This window comes from Solanum verrucosum, unplaced genomic scaffold (genome assembly GCF_900185275.1).
Source record: "Solanum verrucosum unplaced genomic scaffold, falcon-dt-bn FXZP01000281.1, whole genome shotgun sequence".
NCBI classification, from domain to species: domain Eukaryota; kingdom Viridiplantae; phylum Streptophyta; class Magnoliopsida; order Solanales; family Solanaceae; genus Solanum; species Solanum verrucosum.
The window spans coordinates 77055-97389 of NW_026020554.1; the positions used below are offsets into that span (position 1 = coordinate 77055).

The following is a 20335-nucleotide window of genomic DNA, read 5'->3' on the forward strand; positions in this document are numbered from 1 at the left end:
CTACTCACTATATTTAAGCACATAAAAAGAAATTACGAAAGTCGGAGATTTACTATGTCCCCAACTTTTCTTTATTAGGAAACTAGGTTATCTACTATAATTAGATTAAGATCGTAAAAAATAGAAATTTGTACGTAACATATTATGACTACAAGAATAAAAGCTATTTTGATACATATTATAAATTTAATTTACTATCGTAAAATTCAAATCAAATTTGTTTGATCAACGGAAATATTTCTTAATGGACAAATGACAAATCACATGGACTCTTCGAGAAGCAAAGTTGAATAATATCAATAAGAAAGCTTTCATCATTCTGACGAACCAATGATAATATTAGCACACCATGCTCTCATTTTTTAGTCTAAAACAAGCAAATTAATGTTTTTATAATTATTTATATAAACATAACGTATTTGGTATATTTTTATCATATTTTATTGGAAATAATAAGAGTTGCTGATTGATGATGAATTGCTTTTTCTTTGAGGTTTATATTCACGTAAAATTATGTGATCTTTCTTTTCGTTATTATTGCTTTTATTAATATTGTCTCACAACATTTTATGTTACGGAGTCAAGATTTTTACAAAAAATAAAATATAATTATAGTTAAAAAAAAAGAGAGAAGAAAAACAACTTTTATTATAATATAATACAATGAAAAAAAAGATAATGAAATACCTTTTTTTTATGACAAAGTAAATCCGCAATTCGGCTCCTATGCAATAGATCGCAAACCACATAGGAGAGGTAACCTGCACTAGGCAAACTAGTGTGACGTTAAAAAGATACCTCTAACTAATTAAAATTCGCTAAAAAGATATTCTTCTTTCATCTGGTCCAAAAATGCCCTCGACGTTATTTTTAGGTTACTAAAATCTAAAATTGGAAGCCACTAGGAACACAGATTTTCAAGAACACAGTTTTGAAGTTGTAATTTAATTAACTTTGATATATTATAATCCTACTAATTAATTCAGATCAAGCGCGTAGTACTAATCAAGGTATTAATTAGTCAAATCGAGAAAGTTTAAAAGTGTATAGTACGATACTCGTTTATGTTAATTAATTAATTAACAATAGTACTGTTTTATTTATTTATTATATAGAGTCAGAGTATGTCTACTAACGATTAAGCAAAATGTTAATTGGCCTATGTCTATTATACCTACCAGAGTGAAAATGAAAAATAAAGCTCTAAATTAGAATAATGAAATTGGGTGATAAAGACTAATAGCTTGACTTTAATATTATATACTAATTGCCAGGGTGGATAAGGCCTTAGCTTAAATATCAAGGTATGACTTTGATCTTGAAATTAAAGTCTTCGGTGAGGAGGCGTGAGAGATCAATGATGGTGGGTTTTGAGGTAGGTCAAAGAGCTATTGGAGAGAGTTGATTAGATAAGATTTGACACATCTTTAGCCAATAAAGATATGGCTCTAATAGGTGGATATTTGAAGATCACAGATTAGGGCATAAGATTAATAATTAATAGAGCATTGTCTTGTTGTCCTACGGATTAGGCTTGGGGTAGTGGGTAAAACGGAAGCTCGTATTTGGGGTACTATACGATAAGAATGTATCGCCAAAGTTTAAGGGTAAATGCTATAGAGTGGTGGTTAGACCATCATCTCTTTATAGGACAGAGTGTCGACCAATCAAGAACGCGCACCTTCAAAAATTGAATGTAGCATAGATGAGGATACTTAGATGGATTTGATAAGGCAAGAGAGATGATGGTTCAACCATGTGCATAGATGAGCCAATATATGAGAGGTTGATTGTAGAATGAGTTACGATTGGTAAAGGTAGGCCAAAAAAACTTGTAAGGAAGTGAGAAATTGATTAGACATGATATGATATAATTTTAGCTTACAAGATTTGTGTCATTTTGACACTTTTTGCTTACATGACATAATGAGTGCGATATACTAATTGACAGGCGCGTGAAGTGTTAGTTAATTTTTAATTATTTTTTTTCTTCCGCTTCTCCATTTTCAGCTTCCATTTTAACTAAGTTAAATTTCAGTTCATTGTGAATAAAGATTTAGCAAAATCAGGAAAAACGGTTTTTAAAATTTAATAATAAACCCATACATGAAATTTAATATTTGTGGGAAAGTGAATTGAAAAAGAGTAATAAAAGCTTATCTTGATAATTTGCGAGGGAGATAATTTCTTTAATTAAGCTAAAAAATTTCTTTGGACTAGCGAAAATCATTTATTAGGCAAAAAAAAAGAAAAAAGGAAGAAAGTAATCGTGATATTTTTTTATTTTTGTAAAGAGTTTTTTTCAGTGGTGCACATATCTAGTGAAGAGTTGGTGTGCGTGCAGATGTTTCTACAAAAGGGTAGGGGTATTTAGAGAAGACAATCAAAGGGTGGCGGGCGTTTTTTTGCAGTGTCTAAGTGAAATATCGTGTCAATTTTAGAGGATCACCGATGAGTTAGGCTATAACTTGATCTAATTTGTTTCATGTCACATCAGACACATATTATGTCATATATAATGTGTGTGTCTACTTGTTCAACTTTATACATATTTAATTGTTTACTTATTTACATCTAAAATTAAATAACATATATACCATCTAAGATCAAATTAAATAACACGTGTAATGTGTCATTTATCTGTTCTTAGATACCCAACATACAATTTTCATAGGTATATACAAAACGTTGATTGCTTTCAAATTTGTAGCTACTTCCTTTTAATTAATCATAGAATTAACACAAATAATTTTTTAAATTAAGGCGGCTTCTCAAATATTGGAAGCCACTAGGAACACAGTCTTTTTAGAACATAGTTTTGATGTTGCAATTTAATCAACGCGTAATTATTGATCTTAATATTTATTAGTCAAAATCAAGAAAGTAAGTGTAAAGTAGGATACTCGTTTATTTTGTATAGTTAATTAACAATAGTAGTGTTTATATTTATTAAATAGCATATTATATTATACGCCAACCAATGTGAAAATGAAAAAGAAGAGGTCCCACAACACTAAAAAAAATAGTTAATAAAAAAAAGTTCTAAATTAGAATAAAGAAATTGGGTGATAAAACTAATAACTTACCGACATAGGTTGTGGTGTACTGGTGGGAGTGTTTCGTCCTTAACCAGAGGTCTTGGGTTCGAGCCCTAGGTATGGAGAAAATTCTATTGGGAGAGGCACCCCCGAATGAGCCCTGCAGAGCGCGATTCAAATTTAATCGAAGCTCTAATGTGGGCTCCGAACACCGAATGGAAATTAAAAAAAAAGACTAATAACTTGACTTTAATATTATATACTAATTGGGTGAAATATGTAGGCCCTTATAAGTAGGTGCCAGTGGTTGGTGATATTCAAAGTAGTAAAGGTAAATTAAAAAAAAAAAATTGGGCAAAGGTGAGCAATAATTAAATGGGGTATGACATATTTGTAACACATTAATGATTTTCTTTAAAGAAGTTCCAAATATGAAAGAAGCATACCCACAAAAGTCAGAAAAAATCGATATTTTTATTTCAATCAATAATCATATACATTCAAAAAGGATTCATCCCCTCCGACCTAACAGACACCGCCCCAATCTCTATCTCCATAATGTAGAAATAAAATAAGTGTAAATTCTACTCTCTTCTATTGAATATGTGATTATGACTATTTGATCCTTATCCCAAACATGAATGACTAGTTACTGTTTTTGTTATTTTATTATCAAGTAAAATCCAAAAAATGGAAAAATCCAAATATACAAAAAAAAATAATGTCCCACAAAGAGTGTGTAATAGTCATTACCACGTAGGCCAACAAAGTCATCTTATCCAAAACAAATTTGATAACTTAAGTTTCTATTCAAAAAGTTTTATTTTATATTTTTACGCCCTAAATATATATTTTTCCTATACATACAACTCCTGTATCTATAGGTGCATATTTTGTAAAGCACTATATATATTAAAGCCACCCCCAAATTACTTCATTCTATTTTCACTTTGCTTCACTTTGATTGGGAGTTCTGAAAAATCAACAGTTAAAAGGACAATCTTGATTTGTATTCAGGTAATTATATTGAAAAAAGATTAGACCTTTTTGTGGTTTCTTCTTTGTTTTTCTTATCTGGAGTTTGTGAGATTACATTGGGTATGTTGTTGAAAAGTTTTGAGGTTTTATTTATGTATTTTGATTGAAAGATTGGAGCTTTTTGTGATTTTGTTGGTGTTTTGAGGTTTTCTTGATGTATTAGATTGAAAAAGATTTGAGCTTTTTGTGGTTTTCTTGATGTATTAGATTTGAAAAAGATGTGTTTTTGAAAACTTTTTGAGGTTTTCTTGACGTATTTTGATTGAAAAGATTAGAGCTTTTTGTGGTTCAATTGATGTTTGATAAGTTTTATACAGAATTTGGGATTTTTTGTTTTCAATTTTCCCCCTATTAGAGAAAAAAGATTCAGTAGTTCAGATAGAATTAATGCAGTTTTTGTACATTGTAGTTATGCAGACTTATACTGTAATGTCTCTTGGGATTGAATGTCTTAGGTGAAATGACGATAGTTGCGTGACTTTTTAGTTATAAAATAAGGTCGAGTGACTCTTTGAGATAAAAAGTTGTTAGTTGAGTGACCGTAGTTGTATCTAATTAAGGTCATGGATTTCTAATCGTTTTCCCTCTTGGCATTTGTTTTCTATAGGCACTAGAAATCAACAAAACTACATCAAGAAACAAGATATGGCGTTAGATCTTCATTTCCAAGACCAGATAACAGAGAGTACCTTTAACGAATGTCGTAGTAGCCCCTTACAGAAATGGAAGACGTTGGATGATGAGCGTGATGAAGACAATCGTGCTAGTGGTTTTGACTGTAACATATGCTTGGATGTTGTTAAAGATCCCGTGGTTACATTTTGCGGTCACCTTTATTGTTGGCCTTGTATCTATAAGTGGATTCAATTCCAGAGCGCCTCGGATCACCAAAAGCCACTATGTCCTGTTTGCAAAGCTAAAGTTTCACAAAAAGAGTTGATTCCGCTCTATGGTCCTGGCCAAGCAACAAAACCATCTGAAGACAACGTTACAAGTAAAGGCATGGTCATACCACAAAGGCCTCTGAGGCCAAGATGTAGTGGGGATCATACACTGATGGCAACTACAAATTCACTTCCATCACAACAACTTAACCATCGACAACAGCCACATTCAGGAGGTTACATCGCCTCACCACCCGTGATTGGTGAAGTGGTTTATGCACGAGTTTTTGGAAATGCATGTCCAAACTCATATAATCTTGCAGGAAACACGAGTTTGAGAATGAGAAGGCAGCTATTACACGCGGATAGATCACTTGGCAGATTATATTTCTTCCTCTTCTGTTGTGTATTGGCATGCCTTCTCTTGTTTTGATCACTTTTCGCGCTACATTGCGTGTAATTTGTATATATGTGTACCTTATTAGATGCTGAATATACGAGCTTCGCTCAATGTAACATGTCTTCCAAGCTTTTTATGTTCTTGATTCTGGCTAATAATACACAAATTTTTATTTACCATAAGGTGTGTCATTAACAACCAAAAGATGCTACCTTTCTTTGTTCTTTGGTCTTGGTACTACTATACTACAATAACATATCCAGTATAATCTTATTTGTCGAAGGGTAGAGTGTATGTAATAATGCAAACCTTACCCGGGTGATGGAGAGGTTCGTTACAAATAGATCTCGGCTCAAGTACAAGTATATCAAAACAACTGAAGTGAAGAGACCATGACAATATGCTAAAGATATCGTACTAAAACATTTTGAAAGAAAAAAAAATAACTACAACATAATGATACTATAATTGAAGTAAAAGAAACAACATATAGTAACAGAAATAAAAAGAACAAGTAAATAATTTGTGTTTTTCGTAGCCTCCTATCTAAGGTCATGTTCTTGGTAAGTCAAAGTTGTGTCATGTCCTGTCTAATTACCTCTCCCGCACACTTCCTTGGCCTACTTCCACCTCCCCTAAAACCATTCAAAGCCAACCTCCACGCTGGGACATTAATACATTTCCTATTCACATGTTCAAACTGTCTCAGTTACAATCACTTCAACAGTTTGTGTAGTTATCTAAAATGTCAAAGGATGTTAATTTTGAGTTTGTTGGTTTGACATGAAAACTTTGCTTCTGTTGCAAAAATCTGTTTCAATCTAAAGAAACAAAGGATAATAATTAAAAAAAATACTCTGTCCGTTTTTATTTGTTTGTCTTGTTTTGACTTGATACGAAGTTTAAGAAAGTAATAATTTTTTTGAATCTTGTGGTCTTCAATTAAAAAAAAAGTGAAATGTATCAAATTGTCAATTAAGTTTTTGGTTTTAAACATGTCAGGTTGAAAGTTGAAATGAACAATTTGTTAAAAAATAAATGTTATAGGGGACAAGGTGAGAGTTGTCTCCTTGGCGGATAAGATAAAGGAAGAATAAGATGACTCAGATACTATGAAGAGGAGGTGCGTGGATACGCCAATTAGGAGGTAGGCAAAAAAAACATGGAAAGGTGATTAATAAAGACATGATGCAGTTTCAGATTATATGACCCTAGATAAGAAGGTATAAAGGTCAAAAATCAGAGTAAAGTTCGATAGGTAGCCGAGTGTAGTCGTCCGTTAGGTGGGAGAGGTTAAGGACTTGCCTCATATCCTACTCTTTGCTTTGTATTTTGATATTTTGATATTTTATTGTCATTTTTTCTTCCTACAATCCTTCTATGAGTAATTTCTCTTTTAAATCGAGAATCTATTAAAAATTAATTGCTTTCTAGTTAGTAGCTACTTATTTATTAAATATAGAATTAGCACAAAGAATTTTTAAATTAAGGTGGCCTCTCAAAAATTGGAAGCCGCTAGGAACACAGATTTTCTAGAACACAGTTTTGAAGTTGCAATTTAATGGGAAAAGGGTCAAAAATACCCCTCAACTTTGGTTTATTGTTTGATTATGCCCTCGCCGTTAAAATGAAGTTATTTTTACCCCTCCTGTTACTAATTTCACCAAATTTACCCCTCAATTGGATGGAAGTCCCCAAATTGACTTAGTTTAACCCAAATTTTAAAAAAAGACCCATTCCCCATTTTAAACCCAATGCCCGACCCGTCCAAAGTTGAGGGGTATTTTTGACCCTTTGCCCTCAATTGGATGAAAAATCCAAATCAACTAAAATTACCCAATTTCAAGTAAATGACCCGATTTTCTCTTTTAATCCAAACCCGACCCATTTATATCAAATTAGAACCCTAAACCCATCTCTCTAATCTTCTCCATCTCCTTCTTCCATTGAAACACATACTACTAAAATTGACAACAAATATTCTGTAGTTAAACTCATGCATATTTGTCCTTCCTACTAAAATTGCACCACTATTTCAGTGTGGTCGGAGCTTGGAGCTTGGAGCTCGTTCAATCATCGAATTTTGCTTTCCTGCGGGCAGATCTGAAACTATGATATTGCTTGCTTGTTGAGCCTAGCCAGATATGAAGTTGTGGCTGTTATTTTCGAGCCTTGATTCTTGCCTGATTGTGTTGTTGGTTTGATTTGTTAGCGGTGCTTCAGTTGTTTTCCGATGGGGTTTTGGTAGGGGTTTTGTTGGTTGGTTGTTTGGAGGTCGGAGAACTGGTGGTCTGGTGGTCATTTGCTGGTTGTTTTAGCTTGGGTGATGGAGGTCTGGGTTCTGGTGGGGCCGAAGTGTGGTTTTACCACTGGATTTTGGCATGGAGAGGGTGGTGTTTGAGAGCTGTTTCAGGTCGGTTTCACGGCTGTTTGAATGATTCCGATGGTGGGTGGTTTGCTTAATGTTGTTCCAGCTTGGAACTGGCCGGAAATGGAGAAGAAAGATCTTGTTGTCTTCACTGGAAAGTAGAGGAAAATGGGTTTGTTGTTAATGTTTTCTGCTTGATGTCGTTTCTGGTTTTTGGGGGTTTTGAGTGGTGGTTTCAAGTGGTCGTTTGGAGGTTGTTTTGGTGGTGTTTCGCCGGAAAATGGAGAAAATGAATGGGGATTGCCGGAGCTTGATTTGGGGTTTTAATTTGGTATAAATGGGTCGGGTTCGGATTAAAAAGAGAAAAAATTGGGTTATTTAATTGAAATTGGGTAATTTTAATTGATTTGGGTTTTCCATCCAATTGAGGGGTAAATTTGGTGAAATTAGTAACAGGAGGGGTAAAAATAACTTCATTTTAACGGCGAGGGCATAGTCAAACAATAAACCAAAGTTGAGGGGTATTTTTGACCCTTTTCCCCAATTTAATTACAGATCTTAGTAATAGTATTTATTAGTCAAAAAAACACAAGAAAATAATTACAAGTGTAAAATATTTATTTATTTTGTTTAGTTAATTATTACAGAGAGTCAGAGTATGTCTATTAACGATTAGGAAACTGCCAAGTAGCCCCATAAAACTAAAATGTGGTGAATTAAAGAAAACCCTAAATTAATATTAAAGAAATTGGGTGATAAAGACTAATAACTTGACTTTAATACTTAATTAAGCACTAATTGCCAGGTTGGATAAGGTCTTAGCTGAAAAATTAAGGTATGACCTCAATGACTCGACACCTAATGTGGTGTTCACGGGTCGGTTTGGATCGGTTATTGGTCAAAATCAAAATCAAACCAACTTAATCAATTTTAAAATTATCAAAACCAAACCAAATATAATATACATTTATTGGTTTGGTGGTTATCGGTTTCGATTTGGTTTGGTATGGTTGTTCGGTTATTAACCATACAAAAAAATAAAAGAAACAATTCATTCAAAATGTGAAAAAGCGACAACAATCCATTCAAAACGAAAAATAGTTAGCATGACTAAAATTACTGAATTTACTATTAATAAAGCTTTAAATTCACTATTTTGGCCTAGAAGGAAGAGACAATAACATTTTCAGACTCACAAAGAATTGTCATAGACACTCATATACATGACATCAATAAGATAAATGTTTTCACCATGTACATTTTTGCTTTCAATAAGTAAATTATAAAGAATTTTTTATGAAAACATATTTAAGATCTTTAAAATTGTTTATAAAAATAATATATTAAATATGTATATTAAAATATATGTATATAATTTATCGGTTCAATTTGGTTATTTCTTCAGTTTTTTCGAATAAAAACCAATAACCAAATCAAATACTATTGGTTTTCAAAAATCTAAAACCAAACCAAATCAAACCCAAATAAAATCGGTTTATTTTATTAGTTTGGTTCAGCTTTTCGATTTGGATTGATTTTTATCCAAACCATGAACATCCCTACCTAACATCATGGGCGGATCAGAAGATTATGACGGATTTGAGCTTTGAAAACAGCTATTTGTATAAATGTAAAGTACATAAGGTTGTGTAAAGATGGAAGAAAATTATACTTTTCTTTTAAGAAAAGTTAAAACATTTATGGTAATACTTTGATTTTCTTTTAAGAGAAGAATAATAATCAAATAAAGTAAGAAAATTAGGACAAAACTCTAACAGATCTTTAATGCCTCAAAGCTTTAATTTCTCTGTTATAAAAATGCATTATATATTTTTTTAGACTGACTAAAAGTAATAGGGAAAGTTAGCAAATTAGTCAAAATTGCTAACATAATTAGCTAAAATATCTACACTTTAAAATAATTATCAAAAATGTCATTATATCATTATTTTAGCAAATATAATGTATCCTAATATAATTAATTTATTATCCTTTATTTCTCAAATCAGACCCTTATTTACCTAGTTTGACTTCACTATCAGTTAAAAGTAAAAAAAAAAAACCCACATTTCAATCTTCTCTCTTTAGGTTTTTACCTCAAATCTCTCTACTTTCTCTCTATCGTTTCCACCATTGTTATCTACTATACTTGTTTAAGAAATTTCTTCGAAATTAATCCATTTTTTAAAGAATTTCTTTAAGTCATTCGTAGCATTAACATTTTGTAGCAGTTTATTCTGCTAAGGCATCATTTTAAGGTTATGAAGTAATGATTTATCTTTTAAAAATGTGTGAAATTTATGAAGCTATTTGGTTTATCATGTTAAGGTTATGAAGTTTGGGTGGGACAGTATCGCATTTTAAAATATATATGTGTTCATTATATAGGAATTTATCCTAATTGCATATGTGAAATAAATTTTTTATTTTATTTTGCTCATTATGTATTTTGAATCACTTTGTATATCAAATAGTTTGTATTTAGATTTGATTTCGTATTCTTCCTAATGGTATATCATCAAGTTTTGTATTTATTTTTGATTTCGTATTCATTCTCAATTCTAAATAACCAAAATACAGTTTATTTATGTATTCATTATATAGGTATTCATCCTAATTGCATTTAAAAACAAATTTTGTATTTTATTTTACTCACTTTGTATTTTCAATATCACTTTGTATACCATATAGTTTGTATTTAAATTTGATTTTGTATTCATTCTCAATTCTAAATAACCAAAATATAGTCTATTTGCATATTCATTTTATATATATATATATACACTAATTGCATTAGTAAATAGATTTTGTATTTTATTTGACTCATTTTGTATTTTCAATATCACTTTGTATACCAGATAATTTGTATTTAGATTTGAATTTGTATTTGTCCTAATGGTATACAATCAAGTTTTGTATTATATGGTCTAACTTTTCAATTGAAATGAGTATTTATCGTGCTCAGTTTGTATTTCATTATCACTTTATATTCCATAAATACATAGATCTGACTACTTTCATCCCAAAAAAATAAATAATCGACACTTAAAAGATTCGTGACCATTTTTTATTTTCTTTGATAATTTGAACTTTTAAAGAAATAGATGGAATTCTATTTGAAATACCAATTGATTAATTCAAAATTTTGTTATCCAACGAAAAGTGACGCAATCTACAAAACCTGAACTTCAGAACAATGGTAAAAGACTTTTGAAAGAACAAGAGAGAGATGACACTTCGTATTTTTTCAATTGCAACTTGTTAGAGATTTAAGTGATTTTTATCTTTTTTGAAATATTTTCTCCCATGATTTTCGCCAATCCGTTGTTGAAGATTTGTATTTTTTCAAATTAAATAAATACAAAAGTTTGCCCTATAACAAACCAAAATATTGACATTTTAAATAAATATTGAAATTGTTGACAAGAGGTCCTAATAGATGCTAAAATATTATTGTTTTGAAAATTTTCCCAAAATAATATCATATAACACTTGCTTTAATCATATTTGAAACATGGCCTAATGGGGAAATATATACTACCAAAGTGTCATACTCATTAGCACACCATTTTCTTTTATGACTATTTTTAGCCCCTCCATTCTTTTGGGGGACTTTATATCAATCAACATGAGATTAAAGTGTTTTTTCTTTTGAGTGGGATATTCTGATGTTTGTATCCAGTTGAGGTATCTTCCTTTTTCCTTCTCTGTGTCTATATTTCTAATTCACTTATGGAGTGTATTTTATTGAAAAAGATTAGATTTTTTTGTAGTGTATTTTTGAAGAATGAAACTTGAGTATGAAATATTTTTTATAAGTCTGAGCAATATAGATTTCTATTGTGCCTGAAGTATCATATTTTAGGTTTTTGCTTTCTTGGAAATTGGGGGGGAAGGGGTTATTTTGTTGTTGTTTCTAATGACTAGTGAGATATTGTCTGTTTTGGGCTAAATCTGAATGATTTTCGCCAAAATGTGTCACACCATTAAGAGTATGGCCCTTTTAACTTGGCTTCAATTAGTATGTCTGCACTCCAACTTTCGGTGTGCTCAAGTAAACACTTAAACTTGTATAAAGTTGAATAAGTAAACACACGTGTTGTTACATGGCATAAGTTTCTCAAGTTTTATCTACAAAGATCCCCTCAGTTTCTAAATTTTATGCATCAGTTTCTAATAGTTTCTCTTATAGTTGTGATATCAGTTTATTTGGTGTTCTATGATGTACGTTAAGCTCTTGTTGGATGGAATGGGGGGTAAAAAGCATATGTTTAAGTATGTCCGAGTTGCACCCGTGTTGGATCCTCCAAAAATGCACTATTTTTTGGAGGATCCAACACACACTTGATGATATTTTTTAAGAGTTTTGAGTAACGAAGTGATTAGTTTTGACTCATTTTATCCATTCTGTGTTGTATTGTGATCCTGGAATCTATTCATATATTTCTACAGGCATGAGCAATCAAGAAGCATGAAATGGTCCTAGATCTTCATTTGCAACAAGCAAATAGAAGAAGGTACCCCCTTAGAGAAGTCGAAGATGTTTGATGATGAACGTGAAAGCGGCAGCTATCTCTCTCGTGGTTTTGAGTGTAACATTTGCCTGGATCTTGCAAATGATCCAGTGGTTACCTTGTGTGGTCACTTGTATTGCTGGCCTTGCATCTACAAATGGATCCACTTACATAGCATCCCTTCCGAAAATCCATCTCAACGCCACCTACAATGCCCTGTTTGCAAGGCTGATGTTTCAGAAAGAAGCATGGTTCCACTCTATGGCCGCGACCAAGCTACAAAAACATCTGAAGTTGAAGTTCAAGCTAATGGTATGGTCATACCAGAAAGACCTGGGATTGATTCACATCCACCTCAACAACTCCATCATCGAGGTCAGTCAAATACAACCAGGATTGGTGGCACGACAACAAATATGTTACATCCCTTGATTGGTGAAACGGCGTATGCAGCACGCGTTTCTGGAAACTCATCACCAACATTGTATCCATATCCAAACGCGCATCATCTAGTAGGCAGCACTACTTTGAGAATGAGAAGGCAACAATTGCAAGCTGATGATAAATCACTTCGCAGAGTACATTTTTTTCTCATCTGTTGCGTAGTGTTATGTCTTATCTTGTTATGATGATAAAGACTTTTTTTTCTGCTGTAACTTTGTAAGAAATATGAATAATGTACTACACAAAACTATTTGTATCTGGATCTTCAATAAGAAACCAATGGAAGACTCTCTACTCATGACTTGAAACATAAAATTTCTTATTATAGTGAATTATTGGCCTGTGCTTTAAAAGGGTTTCCGCATAAAGTTGTTGCTGGAGCATTGAAAATGTTATATGAAACTATTCAGCAATACTCTATGCAGACAGCTTGTTTCTCAACACCCTGGGATTCACAAGAGAGATTTGAACTTCTCACGGCGGCACCTAACAATTTACGCTGTCTCACACCTGGGAAGAAGCATGATATATGAATCTTTACCAAATAAGGAGTACATCTGAATTGAAAATCATGTCTTCTCATATTACACATTCATCTCTAAAGTCTGTACACACTACTATAGTAACCAATAGTTTCATCAGACCCATGACATTTACAAAAGGTTAATAATATCAACGGAAAGACTAAGTTCTACACATAACAGTAGTAAAGACTCATTCCACACATAGCACAGTTGTGAATGCTCGTCAGTGTGACACATCAAAAATATAGCCTCAGCTTGAAACATTGGCGCGATAAAAGTGCAGCAATTTGAGTGGTGATACATATTCCTGCAAAAGAAAAAGCATAGTAAGATCCCTAAGATCAATCCCCCTTCTTTATGTAGACATAACCTCTAATATTCCAACCTGGAGAAGATCATCATGCTCAGGGGGTAAATCGAAACCCGTTGAGCAATTTTGCAACACCTCAGGATTCTTCATCCATGCTTTTCGTGCATCACTCAGTTTAATTTTGTGCCTGTACACCTGAAAATCAAGCTAAAGATATAAGCTAACAAGTACTAATAACTTCAGTCACATCCACTCATAGTCAAAACACTGCACTCAAATGAGTCTAATATGGCAACACGACAGGTTCAAGTCTAAATGACCCTTTAGGCCCCACATCATCTGTTGGTTCGATGAGCCAACAGGACTCTCATAAATGGGCACTTAGAGATATTAGATATCACTAGCATATCTGAGGATTACTACCAAGAAATAAACTGGCACTACTTCCCAATTCACATAACAAATACAGGAACAGGGAGTATATTCTGTTAGTGAATCTAAGAAGAATTAGCACATGGAAGAAACAGAAAATGTAAATGAATTAAATAGCATTACTGTGGTGATCAACAGGTAGTCAACCAAGTGGGAAAAGACTCATATAAATGTGGTGATCAACAGCTATCCAAGCAAGTGGGGGAAAAAACATCTATTTTGGTTTCCCCTTCCCTTTTTATTTTTTATGTGTGTGAGGGTGGGTGGGCAAGGTGAAAAGAGAGGAATGGAAACTTGCAGGTTGTTTGCAAACCTCAGAAAGTGAGACAGGAGGCTTCTCCAGCTCATCTCCCTCAATGATGATACCAGTACCCTGGCATTCTGGACAGAACACTGAGTTGATCCGTCTCGCTGATTTTATCTCATCTTCCTTCTCTTTTGCATTGTGTTTGGTTCCAGTCTTCCTCTGAGATCTTCGTTTTGCTTTTGTTTCCATTTTTGGTTCGTCAACAGGTTTCACATAGGTTTGCAATTCACATTGAAGTATCCAATGAATGAGGCAAGATACGTGAAACAAATGAAATGCCTGTATTGACACAGGATTTGAATGAGCATGAATTGTAGTAATAAGTAATGGATCTCTGTTAAGGCTCCAAAAGTGGAGAAACAAGTCTACAACACAATAATAAACAAATATCATATGGAAAAAAACACCAAAACAGAACAGTGTTTACCCCTGTCATATTTCTACTGCTGCACATAAGTTTTCCAGATTTCCAGCTCAGAAGAGTTGCCACATCCTTACCAGGAAGCATTTTCTGTTGACAGATATCACACATTCTCTCGGAAGCCACTCGCTGCTGTTTCCTCAACTCTCTCCTCATAGTTTTGCTGGATATAATTCTTGAACTCACTAGTTGATCATCACATGTTCCCAATATCAGTTTCATATTTGAGTTATTTGTTGATTGAGATTCTTCCCCAGACGAATCACAATGATTACTAAGAGACTCACTGAAATCCTCGGGGTCTGAAAATGACTTCCTCTTCCTCTTTCCAGTACCACTGGTTTCCTCAGATTCTGAATAAGGACTGGAAGGGAGCAAAAATCTGTCATCAAGTAACGGTTTCCTACCCAAATTATAGTTATAAGGAAATGTAACAACCGCAAAATCATGATCTGGAATCACAGAGGTATCCATATCATCAGAATCCTTCTTTGCCAACCATTCACACCATATTCTACGAATTTTTTTTGAGTCAATGCCACGTACACTAATACGAGCGGCAATTTTTCCAATACCAATATGCTTCACTTCTAGATCAGATAACTCGTCTTTACACAACACGCCCGGAATAACCAAGTACTCACTCTCTCCATTACCAGTTAACTCACTATCCAGCAGGCCGTACTCATACTCGGAAACATATGTATCCCCGTTATGTCTCAAGTTGTCATCACACTCAACAATAGCAAGGCTACTTTCATCTTCAAGACAAGTGTCAACCAGTCTGCTTTTCCCAACATTCACATTAGGTGAGTGCTTATCTTGCTCCGGATCATTAAAGAAAAGTACACCATCATTGAAGGGCCAAGGATTAGGTTTCAACAATGTGGCTTTAGCAGCAGCAAGCATTTCAGTATGGAGATTACCTTTCAAATGATTAAACAGAACAGAATCGCTATAACATGGAGAATGACATAGCGTGCAGAAAAAGACTAGCCTCTTCCCATCCTCTCTAAGCTCAACATATATGTGCCCTTGAGACCTCACATTCTGCAAAGTTCTCCTCACTAATTGCTCTTTCAAGTTACCACCACTCGTCCTCGGGAAATCTAATTGCCTACCCGCCATTCAATCAATTTTCCAGTTTCAACTCAGATAACAACTTCTTAAAAATGATCTACAGGTCTCTTAAAGTCTCTTAAATCTTTCAAGCAGTACTCTGAACAACAAAAGCCAACAGATCTCTGACCAGATTTTCAAAATTGTCCATACAATCACAGAAATCACCAAACGCGGCCAAAATTTTCAGAATTTTCGCATGAAATACAACAACGAAATAACCACTTTTCACGAATTACGCAGAATTATCAAACAGAGAATTCAGAATTCACAACAACCTTCACAAATTCCACACCAAATCTTCAAATTCAGCTTCAGTCAGTACGAAACAAAACAGATAAAACGTAAAATGCGATCAGCCCTAACAAAAGATTTAACAAACCCTAAACTTACAACTTCGAGGCATACTCGGTATTATAGGTATCTTCGTGAACCGCGTAACTCCACGATTTTTAGCAGCGCATCTTCCAGAAGAAACCTCAGAAATCAACGAAAGCAAACACGAATCCTCCATTTTCATCTCCATTAAAAAAATCAAAAAAAAAGAAAAAGAAGAAGAAGGGCACCGAAACAACAACAACAACTAGAAATCAGAATCAAACAAGAAGAAACAGAGATTGCATATACAGTGTATATATATGTATGTATAGGTAGAGAGAGAAACTGTAACAAGGAAGGTTCTAGAGAGAGAGAGGAGGAGGGAAGAAGAAGAGGGAATTGTGAAAATTTTAACTAAATTTTGGTGAATATCTATATTTATATGGTTTTAAAAATGGGTGGTAATCCTATACTTCTCGGTGCACAGTAAAAGCATGTTCCAAACTTTTATAATAACCTGATACAACAATATAATGAAATTTAAAAAAGATATATAATATACCTAGATCTTATCGCTTCCTCATAAAAGTACAGCAAATTCGAATATCCATATCTTCCAAATGGGTATTTGAAAAACCTACAAGAAGGAAGAAGAATAACAAAATAGATGGATATTCGACAAATAAAATACGATGACAGATATCAAACAACGAAAAATTTGCTAGTGTGATGATGAAGCTAAATCTGTGATAGAGATGATAAACGGTTAAGATTATTAGTTGTAGATATAGGATTAATATGTAGTGTGTAGTTGATTTTGGTAACGGAAGGAAGATTCTTGGGATCTTCTAAATAAGCATGGGAAATAATTTAATTTTTTTTCTGTCATTTTTAAATATTTATATTGTTTAACAATTTCACACGTAAGCTAATTGCCAACTGGCTGAAAAAATAAATAATAAATTATGTTAGTATATGGTTGATATGATCATTGACATTTAACTAAAAATTTCGATATCGAACTCAGAAAAGAAAAATCGTAATATGAAATGGCTTAGTTATCGATAGGTTAGTAAATATCCGTTAATGTTATCTTACTTAAAAGTGTCAATACACATTTATTGACACATAAAGATTTTTTTTTTAGTTTGTTATAAATTTCTATAATAATATCAGGTTAATATAATTAAGGAAAATGATCAAAAATATCCCTCAACTTTGTTTTATTTGTTGACTATGCTCTTACTGTTAAAGTGAAGTTATTTTTACCCCTGCTGTTACTAATTTCACCATATATACCCCTCATTTGACGGAAAGCCCCAAATTAACTTAAATTAACCAGAATCTTAAAAAAACGACCCGTTACCCATTTTTAAACCCATGCCGGACCCTCTAACACTTAACCCAAGAGATGAACAAAGGGAAAATAGGGGAGGAAGAAGCAATAACTTCAACCTTTGTTTTCCCATTTTTCCGACCAGCATCTCCTCTTTACGCTGCTGTCCAACCACCAAACAACCACCCCTAGACGACCCCATTTTTTCCGTTTTCACAGTCACCATCACCCACTTTCTGGCCGGCAACCAAACCCACCTGAAATCAGTCCACTCTGATGGAAAACAATTTGTAAACCACCTCACAACCAGACGCCAACTCTGGCGAACCAAACCACCTTTTACTGCATCTTTTTCTCCAGCCAAAATGTCACCAGAAAATACCCAAATCGACCCCACTGATCGACTTCCCTCAACCCATCTTCCTCCTCCAAGCAGAAACTCCGGTGAACCACATCGGAAACACCTCCAAACAACCACCACTCACCTCCAAATCGCCAGAAATCACCACCCCAAACAACCCTTTCTGCCGCCGCCTCATCGACACGGAAAAACCATCGCGAACATTCTCAACTCCATGAGCTCGTGAAACCCAACAGCAACAAGCAACCATCATCGTTGTTGTTTCTCTTCCCTTTCCCCTTCCCTTTCACGATTTTGTTTGTTTTGCAAATCTGCATTTTCAGCGAACCAGAACTCATTAGCCCTCCAGCTCGACAACATCAATCAACTCCATCAAAAATTACTTTCTTTTATTGTTTTGCTCTTTTTGTTGTTATATTTTACTGCGTTTCAGGTGAATTATTTGACTCTCATTTCAAACTCTGACCATCTTATTATTTTTTTAATGATTTTTAGTTATTAATAATTTTTGGGTGAACATTGTTCTTTCTTTCAATTTGTGTTATTCCAAATGTGACAGTATTAAGCACTTGGGTGATGCTTTGTTTTATTAATTCCCATGTTAAAAATGAAATGATGAAATTGTTCCAAAAAAAAATCAAGCAAAGTACCTCCGACGATTTCAGCAGTAAGTGTTTTAATGGTGGAAGGACATGAAGAAGATTAAACAAATGGATTTGTGGTTTTAATTGAGTATGAATTAATTTGGTTTAGTGGATCAGGTTTGGATTAAAAGAGAAACGGGTCATTTTAATTGAAATTGGGTAATTTTGGTTGATTTGGGGCTTTCCGTCAAATGAGGGGTATATATGGTGAAATTAGTAACGGCAGGGGTAAAAATAACTTCACTTTAACGGTAAGGGCATAATCAACCAATAAAATAAAGTTGAGGAGTATTTTTGACCCTTTTCCCATATAATTATAATTTGCTCCTAGACTCGATAAAAGTTGCTATAAATACAATCTCAAATTATTGGGAAGAAAAAAGTAATACTAGCATTTAATATAGATGACAACACAATAGCTTGACCACAAGACTTTTTATTTGCTTTTACGCTGTATTTTTAACTTTAATAAATCTTATATAACATGAATAGACTTTTTATTTGCTTTTACGCTGTATTTTTAACTTTAATAAATCTTATATAACGTGAATTTAGATTAATTGAAATGTTAACCCCTATACCAAAGCATGAACATGGATATTTTCTTACTTAATTAAGAAGACTAACCACAATAATTTGTGATAGTGTCGTTCGGATAATCCTAGCATCTATTCAAAATAAATAAACTTTTGACACTTTTTTATTGTTTTAAATAATGAATCTTTTAAAGCTCAAATATGTATTAATTTTTTTATTTTTTTTTGAGTATGATGTTAAAAAATGCACATGATCCATGATGCATTTCTTCTTCTATTTGAAAGACTACCAATCATAATTAATTTAGAGTTACATAAATACGTGTAGTTATATATGTGTTATAATCCCCAAATCATACGTAAGGTTTTTTTTTTCTAGCATCCCATTGCTGAAACAACAAGATGTTTTATGTCTTGGTTTAAAAGACAAAAATCACAAATGGTGTTCATGGATTTAAGTATGTTTTCATACCAAGTTTTATGTTCATGATGATTTGTCATGATATATGGATGTGAAAAAGATAATAGTTTCCGTCTTATAAGTTTTATTTGGTCATAATCTGGAATCATGTTCCTATCACAACTCCTTTATTCTAAAAATATAAATAGGGGTCTTCATAATTCAGAAAAGGGACCAAGAATTCTAACAAGAAGCTAGTGAAAAGCTCGTGGATCAAAAGCCACAGATTTCTCTACAAGCTACAAGTACAAGAATTCAAGTATTCAAGTTCAAGAACGATCAAGATCAATACCAATAGATTCAAGAACAAGCTCGAAGCCCTTGAATTCAAATAAAAGTCAAGACGAAGATAAAGCTCAAGTTCTAGTTCATCAAATATTCAAGAACAAGCTCTAAAGCCTTTGAATCCAAGATCAAGATCATCAAGTTCAAGTCCATATCAAGTTCATCAAATTCACAAATCAAGATCAAGAACAAAATTCAAGATCAAGCTCAAGAGCCCTTGAATTATATCTAAAAAGACGAAACAGAGGAATGATAGAGATTGTAACACTCACACTTTGAAATCAACAAATACGATTTTTGCATTATTTTCCAATCTTGATTATTGTTTTCTCAACGAAAATTTTATTGTCTACAAGATTTTTAAGGAAATCTTCAATCTTTGTTACAACAACATGTAAAAGTGTGGTCTGAAGAGGAGAAAAGATGTATACATATTTTATTTCTATCTTCGTGAGGTAAGGAGAATTTTTTGAATTTATAGATTCTCAACTCAAAAGAAAAATATTCAATGCAAAATTATATGAAAAGAGACAACAAAACAATAAGATATAAAACAAATATAACAACGGATAGTAATACACAACAAAAAATAAGAA

At 33.1% G+C, this 20335-nt stretch overlaps 3 protein-coding genes across 3 annotated transcripts; 2 read left to right on the forward strand and 1 right to left on the reverse strand.

The window, feature by feature from the left end:
* The first annotated feature begins 4002 nt into the window (after positions 1 to 4002).
* Positions 4003 to 5471, forward strand: LOC125810110 (E3 ubiquitin-protein ligase RMA1H1-like). Its single transcript, XM_049489638.1, has 2 exons — positions 4003 to 4055; positions 4684 to 5471. Exon 2 carries the CDS (start codon positions 4722 to 4724, stop codon positions 5391 to 5393), a length of 672 nt encoding a protein of 223 aa, XP_049345595.1. The 5' UTR covers positions 4003 to 4055; positions 4684 to 4721; the 3' UTR covers positions 5394 to 5471.
* An 884-nt stretch (positions 5472 to 6355) lies between these two features.
* On the forward strand, positions 6356 to 12871 carry LOC125810089 (E3 ubiquitin-protein ligase RMA1H1-like). The gene is made up of 5 exons (XM_049489607.1): positions 6356 to 6362; positions 7573 to 7813; positions 7956 to 8048; positions 8534 to 8618; positions 12215 to 12871. Exons 1-5 carry the CDS (start codon positions 6356 to 6358, stop codon positions 12869 to 12871), a joined length of 1083 nt encoding a protein of 360 aa, XP_049345564.1.
* A 373-nt stretch (positions 12872 to 13244) lies between these two features.
* Positions 13245 to 16348, reverse strand: LOC125810111 (uncharacterized). Its single transcript, XM_049489639.1, has 4 exons — positions 14687 to 16348; positions 14266 to 14538; positions 13596 to 13715; positions 13245 to 13517 (listed from the first exon to the last, which is right to left on the reverse strand). Exons 1-4 carry the CDS (start codon positions 15806 to 15808, stop codon positions 13461 to 13463), a joined length of 1572 nt encoding a protein of 523 aa, XP_049345596.1. The 5' UTR covers positions 15809 to 16348; the 3' UTR covers positions 13245 to 13460.
* Between the last annotated feature and the right edge of the window lie 3987 nt (positions 16349 to 20335).